Raw genomic sequence first — 17,268 nt, 5'->3', positions numbered from 1 at the left:
TTACTGCTACAAGGACAGAACCAGAACAGAACTTCTCAAGTGCTTCTATTAGGGTACAGGTGGAGGCTCAAATAATCAAAGAACTACCATCAGTGGAGAATTTAATATATTCAACTAAAAAGCAGTAATGAAGTACACAATTACAGTGGTCAAGGGGTGTAACTGCAATGACAGGGCAAAATACATTAGCATAAGCTGTTAATCAATCTGGTCATTCCAACAGGATAGCTAAAGCCAAACTTCAGTTCTATAGCAAAGATGTGCAAATTCTCATTAATGCATTTTACTTTTTCAGTTTTACTCATCTCACACTGCTGTGTTTTTTGTCATAATGTCTCACCTATTCCTCAACTGTCACAAACTATACACCTGCTTTTTCTTTCACAACCCATTGACTACAACAGTGGTTTGAACTGACAAGTTTTATCTTCACAACTGCACCATGCAAAAAGCACAGACATATTAACTTCAGAAAGTAAAACAGATGAGGATTCTATGTCTATCTGTGCCCTTCAACTAAAGAAGAAATATCTGCAAATTAGGAGTTCAAAGGAAGAGCAGGTTGCTTTAACACTTGCAGTAACGTGTTCAAGTCACACAGATACAACACGTCAGACAATACCAGTGCAGATCTATCGATTTTCTACAATCACCACTTGATAAATGTTCCTTCTCAAGATGCCTTTTTTTATCTCCTATAATTTTGTGATGATATGTACTGATTCACTGTCCCTAAAACATTTACATATATTTAATTGCTCTCTTTTAACAAAACAACAGATTTCCATTCACTCATAAAGTTCTTCCTCAAAGTATCTGTTGATACCAACAAAAGCTCATCCATGATGCTTTCATCTCTTACCTCAAAATCCATCACATCACAAAACCTCAGACCCTATCATCAAGTCACTGTATTGCAGGCTTTTTATATGAAATTTTGTCTTTTTTTGTACCTTTGAAAAGTGCTGAAAAACAAGTTAAAAACCTGTCATCTAAAAGATGATCAGAATTTCTTAAGACTGAATGCATCAATTTTATGTCTTTCCTGGACATATCTGCTGTCTTGTATCATTTTCTAAAGACAAATTACAAAAGCAAGATAACAGATCACAGAATATTCTGAGTTGAAAGGGACCCACAAGAAGCATCAGGTCCAGCTCTTGAGTGAATGGCTTGTGTGGACCCACAACCTTGGTGTTATCAGCACATGTTCTGACCAACTGAGCTAATAACATCTTAACATTCTAGCCAACATTTTTTTAAGAACTTACCATGAGGACGTCCGTAACACATTGGAAGATTAAGTTTTTTCTGATTGCAAATAAACCCCCCAACCAAGTACAAACAAAAGAACCCCTTCAGCAGTAATCTATTCTGAAACACTCAGACAGCTAAAAAGCTTACATAGTTACCTTAAAAAGAAAAAGCTCCTGCAAGTTTACTTCAAATGGGCAAACCACTAAGTACACATCCTTCACTATCAACGTTCTCTAACCAATCAATCTGCTATTTTAATAACAATGTTCTCCATTAGTCTGCTACTTTTACACTTACCTTTTAATCCCTGCCATTCCATTTCTTTTCATCCTGACTTTTTTATTCCACACTAATCATTAAGAGAAGCAGCATTTTTCCACAGATTCCTGCACTACTCCTGAAGAAAAGGACACTCACCTTAGGGGTGAGATTACCTTCATCACTATCTCTATTTTCCTACATTCCACCTATCCACACTCAACTTGGTGTATTTAATGATTTCTCTCTGTTGCTATCCTCTTAAGCTACAGACTCTTTGAGATGAGGAATACTTCAGTATGCTTCTTGTGTATGCATAATCAGCACTTCTTGGCAGTCCTTCTACATATTATGCAATTATATAAATATGCACCTCCGCCTTCTGACACAAGTTATTGCTTCTTTGAAGTTAATCATTTTTGCAACAATATTTTCAACAGGTTAGGTGGCAACTATTGAGTGAGGAAAGAAGACAGGTAAAAGAAGGTAACAAAACAGAAGAGCCATATACTTAGTAAACTAGCAGCATTAAGCAATTTCTTGTATACTCCTACTTCCATAGTGTTTTTACTATAATGCAAATGGGCACAATTCCTTTTCACTACTCTTGTCCATCAAACAAAAAAATCACCATCAAAAAAAAATTCTATATAAAACCTCAATGGCTGACTTAAGAGGAACCTTAGCTTCTATGCAGCATCTGGTACTGCCTGTCCACCAAATCAAACTGCAATTTATTGCCCCCTAATGTACATCCATTAAGCCATTTCCTTCATGGCTCCACTTCACACAGAAGCAGTAACTGAAGGAAATAATGGAGTGCCCAACAAGTGGGAAAGTAATTGCTCAACAAGCGTGGAACAAGAGAGAGTCAGTTGCACACCATGCACATGTGGCAGCTCTTCAGAGCCCAGCCCTGCTGTGGTAACAGAAGGCTGGTGTTACAGAACAAGCCCACTGTGGGAACTATTCCAAGCAACAGCCAGGAGTGCTTGTCCATCTAAATCCTTGGGTCCTTAAGGATTAGGGGTCAGGAAACAATTCCTTCCAACAGCACCACCTCCTGCTTGTACCTGCCAGTCTTTAGCCATGCACAGAAGGAAGACTTCAGCTCCAAGCTCTAGTGTTAAACTACTCAGAGAACTGTATTGAGTGGTATCACAAAGGTTGTGGGGCTGAACTGCATAAGGGACTTCAGGAGACATGCAGAAATGCCTAGTGTGGAGACCACCTTACTGGGTTGGTTTGTTTTTTTTGCTCTAAATACTCTGAGATTCACTCCACTTCTTTCGATTTCATTCATTAAATTTCTTACTACTCAGAAACACAAAACAGAAGATTAACACGAGCTGAAATGTTATCAAATTAAGGATTCTACACAGTTTCTCCCTTTCTCTATGTCAGCGTTAGTTACAAATATCTCAATTACAGTAACCCGTGTTGAAGGGCTCAATGTACATTTCAACAGAATCAATCAGAGCTCAGAGTGACACCATCCATACCTGACTCCTTACACATTCTGTTAGTTACAAATATCTCAATTACAAGCTTCTTCTCAGGAGGTATAGTTTCATTCAGTAACCCATGTTGAAGGGCTCAGCATTCAACATTCAACAGAATCAATCAGAGCTCAGAGTGACACCATCCATACCTGACTCCTTACACATTCTGCATAAATGCTGTCCTGTATACAACAGAAAAGCTAAGAAAAAGGTTATGTGGCTTATCTTGGTGCATCTGTAAATCATTCTTCATCAAGGACCTTCTTCCTCCTTCTTTTACACAGAAAGTAAACAAAATCTTAAGTGAAATTATGACAATTCTTGTGTTCATTTTGGGCTTGAGAAGTTCCCATCCCAGTTGCATTCTTAGAGCACATCAGTGTCACTCTGGGAAAACCACTTAGAAAGTAAAGCACGAGGTTAAAAAGCACCTGGGAAAAGTCTGATTTATTATTTCTCCAAGAAAACACAAAGAAAATCTATGCCAAAATACCAATATATGTGCTAAAAGTATCCCCCAGGAAGATCCAAAGACCTCAGCCATAAGACAGTGATTTGATTAATTTGATGCTAAAATGAGATTAAAAAGATTAATCTCACTCAGAGTATTTGGAACTACCTGCAGCTTCAAAGCAAAAATACTGCATTGGTTTACATTCTCTGTGCAGTTGGGAGGATGTCTGCATTCATTTATACTAGAAACTTGCTTTTAAAATGACAATTTTTACTGTATTGTCTTAACACAGTTGGCAAAAATCAAGTCTGGATACAACCTGCAAGCAAAGCATCAAATTTAAGTTGGCACCTTAATATTCTTATTTCTTATAGTACGAAAATATGAAGAGAAATAAATTACCACTTTTGTACAGTGTCGGGTCATTCAATATGGACAAAATTGTACTGTCATCCACTAATTAGAGTGAGGCCAAGTTAAAGCTATGGAAGAAAGAAGCCTTATTCTCTGAGTTTCCCAACTTTCCTAATACCCTTTCCATTCTTCTTTAAAAAGTCATAGAGAACGCAACAAAGCTAAATGTTAGCCTGAATTGCTTGGTATTCAAAAATACCAAGTTAACACACATGAATACCTGTTACTACAAAAAAAAAAAAAAAAAAAAAAAAAAAAAAAAAAAAAAAAAAAAAAAACAAAAAAAAAAAAAAAAAAAAAAAAAAAAAAAAAAAAAAAAAAAAACCAAAAAAACACCACCAAACACTTATTTTGTTGAGTTATCACAAGAACATACATGATCCATAAGATCAATGAATGTTCTAGATCTTCAATAGAAAGCTGACATGCAACAGGAAAAAAAGGGTTTGTTTTTTTTTATGGCTGATGTAGATAACACTTCTATCCTTCAATGCAAGCAATGGGAGAAACATCACAGTATGCAGTTCATCATATTTGTTGTTTGCCAGTAAGTTCAGGCACTTCCAGCAGAAACTCAAGATCTAAATAATAAATAAAATATGGTATTGCTGTTACCTGCAAAGCAATAAGCATCACAGCACTTTATATATCACATTCATGTAGTCTAATTCCTACACTTCTTGATTAAAAAAACCACAAACACTACATGTTTCTAATTTCTTAACTTGAAGGTGCATCTCATATTCTAACCATTAGCACTTCAATAACATTGAGAAGAGGCCACATATTTATATTTACTACCAAGTTACCATGTCTTAAACCTACATCTTTCAGAAAAAGTTCCTATGCTAATCCAAAATCATGACAGAATTCCTGTATTGTTTTACACAACTGTCAGGTTTTCCATAAAAACTGAGTTTCCAGAGCTCAGACATGAGAAAATGAGTGTGCAATCAAGTCTACATACCAGAAATCTGATGGCTACAGTAACAACTATATTAAGTCAGACACTGGGCAAAGGTTCTCCTACGGTTACAGTCATTTGACCTTTAGCCAGCTCTTAATGCCCCAGCCAGCCCTCTAAAGATGGAGATTTGCAGCAGCTTCTTGTCTGAAATAAGCCATGAAAAGATTCTTCTGAACCCACTGTACAAGCATTCATTTAAAATGTCATGAATGTGCATGAAATCAGAGTGCTTCTAACAGCTTACTTTGCAGCTTCTGTTTAAATGCACTAACTCTGAACCACCAGAGGATAAAAGGACTCAAACCTTGCAGTCTGGCACTCATGGACCTAAAATATACACAAGCACCTCTTCACAGGTGTGTTTACCTAGTTTAAACCTTATTTAAATAGACTCTCGATGCACACACTTCCAACAACACCTGCTTCTCCCACTGCAGTCATGACTTGTACAAGGCACTTGTAGTCAGTCATTCCTGTCCTAAAGCCATCCCACACACCAGTAGGCAGCACTTCAGGCGCAAAAATCCTGGGTACTGACTCATCTCCCTGGTCAGAGCAAAACACAAACTCTGCAATGAGAAGGATGACTACAGAACTATCTGCTCTTACCTCCGCATCATACCAGAATGGTCTGAAGACCTCAACAGCCAGAAAAGCATTTAAAGAAACCCAATCCTCATGAAATCATGGAAAAGCAGGCTTATAATTAATTCATATTTCCAATTATTTGTGGTTATAAAACCTTTCTCTGCAGACCCAGAGAGGATCCTAAGTTGGAACCACTCAAGAAAGAGACAGTCTCAGCTATCACTGGATGTTAAAAAGAAGCTTCCTTTTGGTGACCTAAATCCATAACAAAACTGACAATGAACAAATGTTTCAACATCCAGACATATTTTTCAGGGTACTCAGCTCACTTTAAACAGCAGTCAAATGGAAGCTGTGGTGACAACAGCCCTCAAGCCAAACTTGTATCAATACAGGTTTTCATCAGTCTTAAAATAACCTTTGAAAATGTAGCTATATTTCAATTTTGCATGCACGTTGAAAGCTTGATAGTCATTGCTTCCATATGGACATAACTCAGGACACTGACTTCTGCTTTTTCTAAGCAGTAGAAATATGACACACGCCACCAAATTTAAGCTTATTGTGGTCATCTTAGCATTGCAAGCATTCCACTATTAAATTTATCTTGGATTAACTTATGCATCACCCAAGACAACAGAACTTCTATGTTTCTTTTCTGGTTTTTCAGGCAACTACTATCAAACTACTACCAATAGTAGCTAAAATACATGAAAATGTAGTCCATGAAAACATAAAAATGGCATCCAGTAAATCAGCTGCCAGTGGGTCAGAGGTGGACATGCTGTTCATTTTCAAATTATTAAACTCTTTTCATAAATGTACAAAAATTCCCACAGAAATTAAGTTTATCAGAATTTTAAAGAAAAACTTCAAAATATTTAGGTCCTTAGCTAGGTATGCTGAACTGTAGAAGTGAAGTTACTCTTACCATAATCATGGGACTGTTTTTGCTGAGCAACACAGCTTCTCTATATGCTTCCTCCAAGAGCACAGGTGGAGGTTACAACAGGATGGGATACCAAACTTAGTTGCAGACAAGCTTTCCAGCATGTAATTTAGCTCCTCTTGAGGAGCAATACTTTGAAACAGGAATCTTTAGCTGCTGGGGGCATACAGTGCATCTTTATACCCTTGACCAGGGTATTTCAGCATCACAGTCATGACAGAGTTAATACCCACTAGCTCAGAGGAGAACAAAAGGTACTCCACTGCAACATGCCTAACATTTACATTGCCTCTCTTTGCTCATTAAACAGGTTTTGGTTAAATAATGAACAAACTGTATTACAGACTCCGATGAGAATTCCAAAATTATAAATCAACTGGTAAAGCCCAGAGGAGAATGAAGGGAGTGGGAGGGAAGGAAGGATAATATTGACTAATATAAAGGGCGCAGCTTGACAGTGGATATTCCTGCCACACCTGATCAAACATGCTCCATGGGGGAGGGGAAGGGAGGGAGAGAGCAAGAGGGGAGATGGGACAAGGCAGCCTGAAATTTGCATCCGGAACAGATTAAAATGGGTTCTTGGGGGATTGAGAAAATACATAATATATATTACTATAAATGCAAAATTGTACTAAAAGCTAACTCAAATGTCAAAGATTACAGCTTGAATAAATTTAAATATAAAAGCAATGTGTTTCCATGAGCTAATGAAAGAGACATGAAAGGAAAGTCTAGGGGAAAAAAAAAATCACCAAAAACCCCCTATGCTGGGGACTGGACTTTTGATTGCCTGGAAGATGATGCAGGATAGATACTCCGTATCATTCAAACCATTGCTTGGGAACAAGTCCATGTCTAAAATGGAAAAAAGATGGAGCACAGCAATGATGTCCTATCTCAAGACACTACTCAGTAAATAGCAGTCACTGCAGCTGAAATTACCTGTATAAAAGAATCCCATGTAGTCAAACCATCATGCTATCATCCCCATATATAAGCAATTATTATCTCAGCAGGAGCCACACTTACCTGATGACTAATACAAAGAGAGTCTCTGAATCTCTCAGTACATTAAACTTTGCTTTCTCTAACATCAGCAGATAGTGAACTTGCATTTTTTCCCCAACAAGTCAACAGCACATTGTACCTAGCTGCTCTAGATAAATGGCCAGTCCCTGACATTTACTTATACTGCATTTATTTGAGCATCCTGACAGTCCCTGCTCCTGTTGATGAGAAAAGGTATTTGCAATAATGGCAAAGAACTTCAGGAAGCTTATTTAAAAAAAAAGACTCATCTCATAAAAGGCAGAAATGTAAAATTTCCTCCCAATACACTTTTGGTGACTGCACGCACATCTTACAGAAGGTGAATGAGCTTACAAAAAGCCCCACAAATCCAGACTGTCATGCAGTCCAGGTACAAGCATAACATCCAGAACAAAGACACTATCCAGAAATGCAAGCTGTTCAAGAGTTCCCCAAGATTTCACGATGTAACAAAAAAATCCTGCTTACAACCACAGAAAGTCAACCTGGCAGAGAAAAGCAAAGCATTACACCTACAGGCAGACACGTAAGAGGAAGGAATACAGGCTTGGAACTGGCACGTGTCCTCAGCACCTCTTGCCATTATCACCTGGAAGAAGCACTACAGGGCTTCTAGAGAACAGACTTTTTATGGGATTCCAGACTCAGCACTGATGCAAGAATAAGCATGCCTCACAGTTAGAAATGCAAGAAGTCCATCTCAAACTAAGGCTGAGTGCAGTTCTGAACAGTCACTGTAATAAAGGGACCAGAAATGAAGTTTACTTTCAAATATTACAATCAATAAGAAAAATCCTGGGAAGAACATGCAGAATGCCACATGGAGTTTGCTTCACCTCCAGACTCTCAACATATACTTGGGTTACACTTAAACATTCACTCCTGAAACTACAAAACCAGAAAATGTTGGGGGAAGCGGAGAAAGATGGGTTTTGAGAAAAACAATGGTCAGAATACACACCACAGCCTTGTGTACTACTTCTCTAATCAATACAGATTTCCAGTTTCTTTCAGTGCAGGTGACCACAAAGTAAGTTTTTCACTTAAAATCCAAGAGACCCAAATAGAAACAGAGGTCTGTGCTCCACTTATTACATGATGAAAGCTAATAAACCAAAGAATGTGAGGAAAAAACAGACAGAAACCACTTTCTAAGCAGATTTTTTTCCATCACTCATACATCAGAAAGCATAAACAAACCACAAAAAAAGCTATGCATGATAGTACACCACATTTCATATATTACTACAAGCTTCAGTGTATCAAAGAAACAAGTACCTTTATAAAATATGTGCATGCATACACACACAAATATATATATATATATCTATCCCTATAGACTGTGGCAGCAGTTGAGTTTTTCTGCTAGTTTACATTGGTATTATTTACCCAAAAGTATATGCATATTTCCTCTTTTCTTGTTCTTCAATAAATGACTTCAGGATAGTAAATAACACAAGTAAATACACCTGTACATTGAACTCCATATACCCTAGCAGGTGCACACAGCTGCTGATTTCTGTAGAAGCTTACCTGTGATATTATTCAGCACTTCTTTTAGGTGGCTAAAGCTATGCAGCAGGGGATCCCTTTCTTCATCCTATAGGTTATATATAGGAAGCAAGTAATTAATGAGGCAAACATATTCCTGAAGACAAATCTTAATAACGGGTCTGTTAAAGACCTCACCAACACATTCACAGAAGTGCTGTGGTTTGAGTTTATCAATGTCAGCATGTTTACACCATCAAATCCAAGAGAAGCATTTTTATTTTCCTGCCAGTGCTCCCCAGTATCACACAGCTCAAATGTCAAAGCATAGGTTCAATACTGAGCATTCTGATTTGGTTTTATTGTCCTTAGAAGTATTTCTGATTAGCCTTCTGCTATTCAATAAATTTCACTGCAAATCTAACTCATACCATATTGAAATGGCTCATCTGGATTTGCTATAATGTTAATCTATGCAGATTGTAATGGGAGCAGAAATACAATGACATTTTCTGCCATTAAAATAACTTGAAGAAAGAATCATGGTGCAATATTTATATGAATTAGCTGCATCCTTTAGCCTTAGTCTATCTTTATGATATTAAAATAAGGAGGAGCAGCAGTTTCTCCAAGCTGAGTGCAGCCGCACCCACACCTGGAACAGAGAGGCCGTGAGCTCTGATGAAGAAATGCACCTCAGGAAGAAAAAGAGCCCTGCCCTTTGACAAACTGAAACCACTTGTGCTGGATGACAGCCATCTGCTACTCATGTGACATTCCGAAGTGCACCACTGATACAGTGTGCCACATCCACACATTTACACTGTGGCAGCCATAAACCCACCAAAGCACGCTTAGACTTGCAAACACGGGGGTGAGGATTTTTACCAAAGCAGGTTTGAAACTACTGATATGTTTTAGTGAGGAATATAGATAGTAGCAACAAAACAGAGCTGAAAACAGATACTATGCCATATGAAAAATTTAAAAATACTCTATATATAATTACTTCCCCAATTTTTATTTCATGGCTTTCATGATGAAGACTGTCTTCCCCAAGAGGGTACGAAAGATACATAAAAACACTGTGCTAAACAAAATAACACCATACATGGAAATATCCTGACATGCCCAGTGATGAAAATCCAAATGAGATGATTCCCATGCAGAATACAATGTGGGGTTTTCCTATTTACAGGATAAGAAGGTAGAAGACTCCTAGCTTTGTAGCTTTTGCAGTCACTGGCACGAGATGCCCAAAACAATGTAAACAATGCAGAAAGTTACTCCAACTTTCCTTACAAAACAAGTGCTACAAAAAAATTGAGGTACTTTTCCAAAGCCAGGTGGTTTCTGCCACAGGTGTTTCTACCTGCTGCTGCTACAGATGGCAACAGTTCAAGGTAACTTACCAGATGTGTGTGAGTGCTCCATCGGGCATTACGCTTTATGGCTCCCACCACTGCGTTGATTTCACCTTGTACAATGTAAATGTTCTTATCCACCATCCTGACAATTCTGAAAATAAAGGTAATTCAAATTAATCTCTAGCCTCTTAGAGAAACTGTCTTCCTCAGATGAAATGAAGTTGACTCTAACCAAGAGAAGGCCTGCAGTGATGCAAGAAACTCTTTCAAATTTGTATTGTGCACGCACAAAATACAAATTATTACATATATAACAAATACTTCATCAAAAGAAGACACTTTTCCATAGTGTGTTTTCAAAACCATGAGAGCAGACAGCTCTAACAGCATCTCTGTAATGCAAGAGATCACTTTGCCATGGCACATTTCTAATTTTTTTTTCCAGTCTATGGAAGTTCACAGAAAGATAAAGTGTTGGGGTACCAGGACAGACATCCATGGCAATGCAATAACACATGCACCTCCAGCACTTATGCAAATTCCTGCAGCCCTACACAGAACACAAAGCTAACCTTGTACTCTCTTAAATCAGCATCAGTGAGATGAATGAGCCGGCCAGAGCAAACCTCATTGGGACTTAAAACGTTGACAAGATAAAGTAATTTGTAACAGATGTTGATTTCACACTTGCTTCACAAAACAAAGCTTTCAAGAAAGCAGGGAAGTAAAAAAAGATGTGAGTAAAACTCCACAAAGAAATGAGCAAAACTGGAGACAAAACTGGATGAAACAAAAGGAGGAAAAATGAGAAAGCTAAAGGTAGACACTTACTCTGCTGTAGTCTGAGGTCTTTCAGGGAAAAACCTTAAATTGATGCATCCACAAAGAGGCAGAAGAGGGGGAAAAAATTAAAAGCAAGAAAGATTTCTAATAGTCTGAGAAAAAGAAGAGTGAACTTCTATGGGACTCTTCTCTTTATACTAGCTGTAGCACTGATACAGTCAAGCATCAAGAAGTAAAAATGATGGGGAATGAACAGACACAAATGTTTATAAATAAAAAACAGGACTTATAAAGAGGCCAAAGAGTCAGATGATGTCATGTCTGGAGATGAGAAGGATTTAGTGACATGGTAGCCAAATAATGAGACTTTTTCAGGAAAAAGAATGAAACAAAAATGAAGACTCCAGCTTGAAATCCCAACAGGTCATCCATAGGAAGGCATAGATTGGAAGCAGGTGAAACACTGATGGTAACACTTGACACCTGACAGGCTCATTTAAAGGACTCAGCTGGGAAGGGGAGGCAGGGGCTAATAATGCACAGAGAATATGAGAAGGACTTTTGCCCATGTAACAAAAGCAAAGCTGGAAATAAATCGTTTTGGTGGACTGCTCACAACCTCAGAAAGATCACCACAGAAATTTCATAATATACATTCTGGATCTGTCAGGCTTTGTGTTAATTAGCATGTCTGAATTATCAATAATGCTTCAAATACACAAATATCCTCTGAATGAAAGAGACCAATTTTCTTCAGGACTCCATAAATAATGGAAAGAAAGCAAAGTATTATAAAAAGATACCTCATCAAAGGACAACATCAGATTTGTTGCTTCATTTTTTCAGGTGTTTGCAATAGAATGAATACTCTTATGGCAAAATTGTTTCTTTCATTAAATGAGTTATACATAATGGTACTCCAGGTGTAAGACAATAATTTTTAAGGTCAAAGACAAAAGTATTTTGTAAGAACTGTCATGACAGACAAATAGTGCTTCCAAGTAATTTGCTTGTGCCCTGAAGAACAAAGGTTTATATCCTTCCTCCACAGCTGTATATAACAGAATACACTTCCTACTCATGTGGCTAATGCTTGAGAGATGTTCCCATCCTCAACAGTAAATTACTTCATACATTATTCATATGATTGCATTGAAATACCATTGATCACAATTTTTCCATTTCACTTTGTTGTCCTTGTTTCAGTACAAGGCATGAATGGGAGATTTCTCCTACATGTAAAATTCCTTGCTTATTTATTTTTTCTTTCAGTAATTCCATTATTTTCTGTATTTCTACATCAGCAGTTTCAGGGCTCAAAATTCTAGTCCAGGGAAGTACTTCTGAGGAAATACTTTATACACTCATATTTGTCAAACCTAAGTTTTTCCTGTCTTCACTGTTTCAAAACAATATTGAACATGTAAACTGTGTAGCACCATTCCAGGCATTCAGCAAACTGACATGGAAGCATTATTTCAAAAAGCATGCAAATACCAGACAGACATATTACAAACTTTGCACATATATAGATACTCAGTATTTCTGACAGTATTTAAAGCTAACCCAAAATTTAAATGCTGTTCTGCATACTACTGAATCTGCTTGTAAGACTTCCATTTCTTCTCCTCTATTTTTAACATAAGTAATTAAATAAAACGTTTGCTACAACTCCGTCTCTCCTGAATGTAGAAGACCTAAAATGCCCAGCTAACTGCAAGTGGCAAAATATGAAGAAAATAGACAAAAACCTCCAATGCACACCTTTTCCTTTTCCACACCTGATCCTTTCAAGCAAGGGTGCAAAAACCTTGTGTTACTTGGCAGGGCTCTGCTGCCATATGAAAACCCTGCAAAACTTAGGGCACTATGTCATTGCTAACTGTCTGAGAAGACTCTATGAAAATGCACTCCCTTCCTCACTGCAGATTCTATCAAATATAACTTTATTCAAAAATACAAAAATTCCCTTTATGCACGCCACAAAACTCATTTCACCAGTGCAACTGAAACAACCTATCATGCTGCAGATGCAAATTCCCACTCAGGGTCTGAACATAGAGCTCACTTCCTCACCAACACTGGGTAGAGATGGAGAGAAACACTGCTTTATATTTAAGCTTGTAGCTAATCAAGCAAAGTATTGCAAAGTATTGCAAAGTAAAGCGGCCGCTCAACAGACCTTTGCAACTTCATGTTGGAGAAGGAAACAGAAAAGAACTACAGAGTGAGCAGGAAAGACAGACAACTATTTTCAGAGAGATGCACCTTGCATCTAAGACCACCAAAAGAATCATCCATCCATGTAAAAAATTAAATTTAAAATTTTATTTCAAGTGATGGATAGAGCTTCACTAAACTCCAAACTACCCAAAGGCTACCCCTTTTAAATGATTAGGTAATTTCTGTATGTGTTCCTTCAACTGTAACATCACCACAAGGAACAACTGATCACACTTTAGAGCTCAGTATAGATATCCTGAATCTAAAGAAGTTTTAAGATTGAAATGAATGCTGTGAAGCAGCAGAGAAAAAAAGTTACACAATTTACCAGACCAGCGCTGAATGATCAGCTGGGTTTACAAGAGCATGGTGGGAGTCAAGCAAAACCATGAGACAGTTGTTCAACTTAGAGAAGAAAAAAACGTTAACATGAATTCAGTCTAATGTTACAAAGCTATGGGCTGAAGAATGGGGTACTGTAAGTGCTGAACAGGTTAAGAGAACTAATACTGAAGATCATCAACAAATCTGAGACAACCTCCCTAGCAAAGGTATGTTTCAATACCTCCTGATCTCCAATCAAGAATAAATGCCTTTCTTGCAAGCAGTCAAGCACAAGAAGATAGTGGACTCAATACAGAAACAAATGGGTTCAGTTCTGTGGTCTTAAGTTAGGGAAAAGAAGAAAACTGAAGAAAGGTACCTACTAAATTTCAAATGCTTTTTAGCTCCTTAATCCTTCAGTTAGTTAAACTGAAGGGTTATATAACCTCCTGTTTCTTTGTCTAGACAGATTCATACATCTGCTTAAAACTGCAGATTAGTCCCCAGATATGCTCCTGCACAGAAGCTCAACAGGCAGCAGGTGAAAACAACAGCTCCAAACCAAGGCAACAAGGTGCCCAGGCCACCACAAGAAGGGAGGCTGTTAACTTTCACAGCCTCACTGACTACAGCACTGGGAACACTAAGTGGGAAAAGGTTGGTGCCTAATCCTGTCGTAAAAGAACAAAAGCTCATATTCATAACACTGTCAAAAGCTTCAACAGTGTTCTGTGGATAATAATTATCACTATTCTGAGACTTCTGAAACAGCATCAAATATAGAATTTTCATATAAAAACACTGACAAGATTTACACCTGCAAATGTTACTTCACACATGCGCTGAGCGCTCCAGTTCTCAACCTCAGAATGTCTTACCTCTACACATCCCAAAAGACAGGAAGCCAAATTATTCCTAGTATTACCACTCCCTCTTCTGCAGCAAAATGTCTGCAATTCTTCTGGAAACAAGCAAGAGTTAGCATCAGAAGCAACAAGGTCTGGCAGACTTCCATCAAGTCACTTCTTCCTATCATTAGCTTTAGCCTTCAGCCATGGCACCTGGTTTAAACCCAGGGACACTACTCCAATAAACAGCAGCAGTGAAAAACAACACAACCACAACACAGAAAGGTAATATTTCAAAGTAAGCTTCTGCTGACCCAAATTTTTCCTGTTTATGATAATGTAGGAATAATCTAGATAGCTTCTGACCTAGATTTGGCCACCAGAGTCCTGATACAATACACTGCTACCAAAACAGAACACACAGCCATGAACTGCAAACAACTCCTGGCAATCTCACAGCCAGCTAGGCTTCCCAGAAGCCCAAGTGGCAATCAGAAAGTTCCTTTTCTTCCTCCTAAACCTCACATGGAAGGTACATGAACATCTACTCAGAAATTTAACTTGCTTGGGTTTTTCAAGAGTAACTGTTCTGCAAAAGCATCACAGGAAGCAAGAGTTCAGAGAAGCCAGGATGTTTCTCCAAAGGCTAGCTCCTGATGCCTGGACAAAAGTGATATAAAGCAATAATTCATAAGCATGGAAAGGAGCTGTGCAGTCCTGGGCATTTAAGAATGCCCTTTAAAAGATAAGCAGCAGCAGCACGGTAGCAGTGGCACATCAGAAAGGAAGAGAGGGACAAGCTCCTCTGCAAGCCTCCACATTCAGCTGCAACAGTGACACAGACCGGGCCTGGGAATCAAGCAGAGAAAGGCAAGTCGCATTTACCTGTCACAACTGCACAGCAAAAACGAAACCTAAGGTTATCATGACACTTTATTTCTTCCAATTATTTTATACTTCTGAAACTATGAAACGTGCCACCGGATGAACGCATAACGCAGACGCGGAGCGAGCGCTGGGCTGTGCCCGCACAGCCGCGGAGCTGCCCATACGCCACAAGAGCCCGCACGCCCGGCTGCGGGCAGCAAGCCGCCGCACGGCAGCGGTGCCTGTGCAGTGCGGGGCCATCCCGCGGGGCCGCTCCGGCCGGCCCGAGCCCCGGCCCCGCGGCACCGTCACGGTGTGGGCCCCGGGGCTGCCGCGGTCCCGTCCCCGCCCCCGCAGGTCCCGCAAGGTTCCCCCGCCGCCGCTTCCCTCCCGCCCGGCCCCGCGTCGCGACAGGCGGCCGCTGCCCGGCACTGACCCCCGCGTCCAAAATGGCGGAGCCTGCTCCCCGCGACGGCGGCCGCTTCACATAACCGGGCGGGCGGCGGCACCGCGGGCGGGAGGGCTCGGCCCGCCCCTGTCCGCCCCTCCGTGCCGGCGGCGGCGAGGCGAGGCCGCGGAGCGCGGGGTCCGCGGGGCACGGGCAGGAACACCGGCCCCGCTCCCTCGCACTGACGTGGAAACCGGCGCACCGTGACCCGCTGCCTGGTTACTGCGCAGACGGACAGCCCGGACAGCCAACCCGCGCGCGATGCGCCGCGCAGCTCCCCGCGAAGCCCAATAGAAACACTGCATGCGACCGGAGGAGGCGGGCCCTGCGGTGACAGCCGCGGGGAGCCAATGAGAGGCGAGAGGGTAGAACCAGCAGACCCGGCGGCCAATCGCGGCGCGGTGCGGCGCCGCAGCCGCGCCTGAGCGGGCGCAGCCAGGGCGGCCGGGCGGAAGCGGGCGGAGGGCTGCCCTCGCAGAGCATTGTGGGCCGGGCCGTGTGGGAGCGGGACCGTGCGGGAGCGGGGCCGTGAGGAGTCCGTGTAGGAGCCGTGTGGGAGCGGGGGCTGTGCCGTGTGGGAGCGGGCAGCGCGGGGTCAGGATGCTGTTCGCCAGCATCCCCCACTTGTTCCACAGCCTCTCGCAGCCCCTCCGCTGGAGCCGCTTGGAGGTGATCCCCGCAAGCGTTCTGCTCGCTGCTGAGCAGCTCCGTGCCACAGCCGCGCTGTTGGCCGCCGGTGAGCAGCGGAGTGCCGCACCCAGCACTCTGTTGGTGTGCTCTACCAACAGCACACGCCGCTCTCCTGCTCCCCAGAAACCCTCCCACCTGGACACAGCTGGTTGCTGGCTCAGGTTGGCTACAGCCCCCGTGCTGCAGCCTCAGTTCATCCAGCACGGCGATCTTGGCAGACAGAGACCACCATGGAGTTTAACTGAAGCCACTTTGTTGGCCTGCTCTTTGCAGCAAAAACAATCACAGCTTTGTAGCTATGCAGCACTTGGCAAAATGAATTCTTGGTGCTGCTCCCTCCTTCTCATGCTTTCTATGTCTGTGCTCCAGTAGCAATGCTGTGTGCCTTAAAGGCAGTAATTTGCAGGGGTCACTACTTGTTTCAGCCTCTGCCCATTGAACTCGGGACAGAGGACAGAAGGTTCTTGCAGTTATGTTACAGTTTTACAGCTCTAGGATCTTCAGTCAGGTCGGCCTGGGGATCAGTTGTGGTAGATGTCAGAATTGTCAAAGAAACAGCTATCCCAAAGTCCTGCATTAGGGATTTCTAGGGAAAACACAAATCACTGGAGCCAAGAGAAAGGTGAAAGGGTCAAAAAGTATTCATTCACTTTTAATCACAACTTCATCTACCACAGTGTGACTGAGAAAGTTCCCAGACAAAGGCTCAAGGGAACATCCAAAGCACTGTTCCATGGCCCGCCAAATATAAATCTGAGGCTGAATTCAATGCCACCCTAAAGAAT

The 17,268-nt window shown here is 40.9% G+C and overlaps 1 protein-coding gene across 6 annotated transcripts in view; it reads right to left on the bottom strand.

Annotated features, from left to right (window-relative positions):
- The window catches only part of GBF1 (golgi brefeldin A resistant guanine nucleotide exchange factor 1), a 101,280-nt gene extending 85,251 nt beyond the window's left edge, over nucleotides 1–16,029 (bottom strand). For 4 of the 6 annotated variants that reach the window (XM_039708758.1, XM_039708760.1, XM_039708761.1 and 1 more), the window contains exons 1-3: nucleotides 15,782–16,029; nucleotides 10,346–10,451; nucleotides 8,976–9,042 (exon numbers count right to left, since the gene is read on the bottom strand). In XM_039708758.1, the coding sequence (XP_039564692.1) occupies nucleotides 8,976–9,042; nucleotides 10,346–10,441 (163 nt within the window). In that variant the 5' untranslated portion in view covers nucleotides 10,442–10,451; nucleotides 15,782–16,029. The remainder of the gene's footprint in view (nucleotides 1–8,975; nucleotides 9,043–10,345; nucleotides 10,452–15,781) is intronic. The other 2 variants (XM_039708759.1, XM_039708763.1) reach the window with 1 other exon arrangement.
- Between the last annotated feature and the right edge of the window lie 1,239 nt (nucleotides 16,030–17,268).

This window comes from Passer montanus, unplaced genomic scaffold, assembly GCF_014805655.1.
Source record: "Passer montanus isolate IOZ18808 unplaced genomic scaffold, ASM1480565v1 scaffold21, whole genome shotgun sequence".
In the NCBI taxonomy this organism is placed as follows: Eukaryota; Metazoa; Chordata; class Aves; order Passeriformes; family Passeridae; genus Passer; species Passer montanus.
This window is presented reverse-complemented; position numbering and strand designations above follow the sequence as displayed.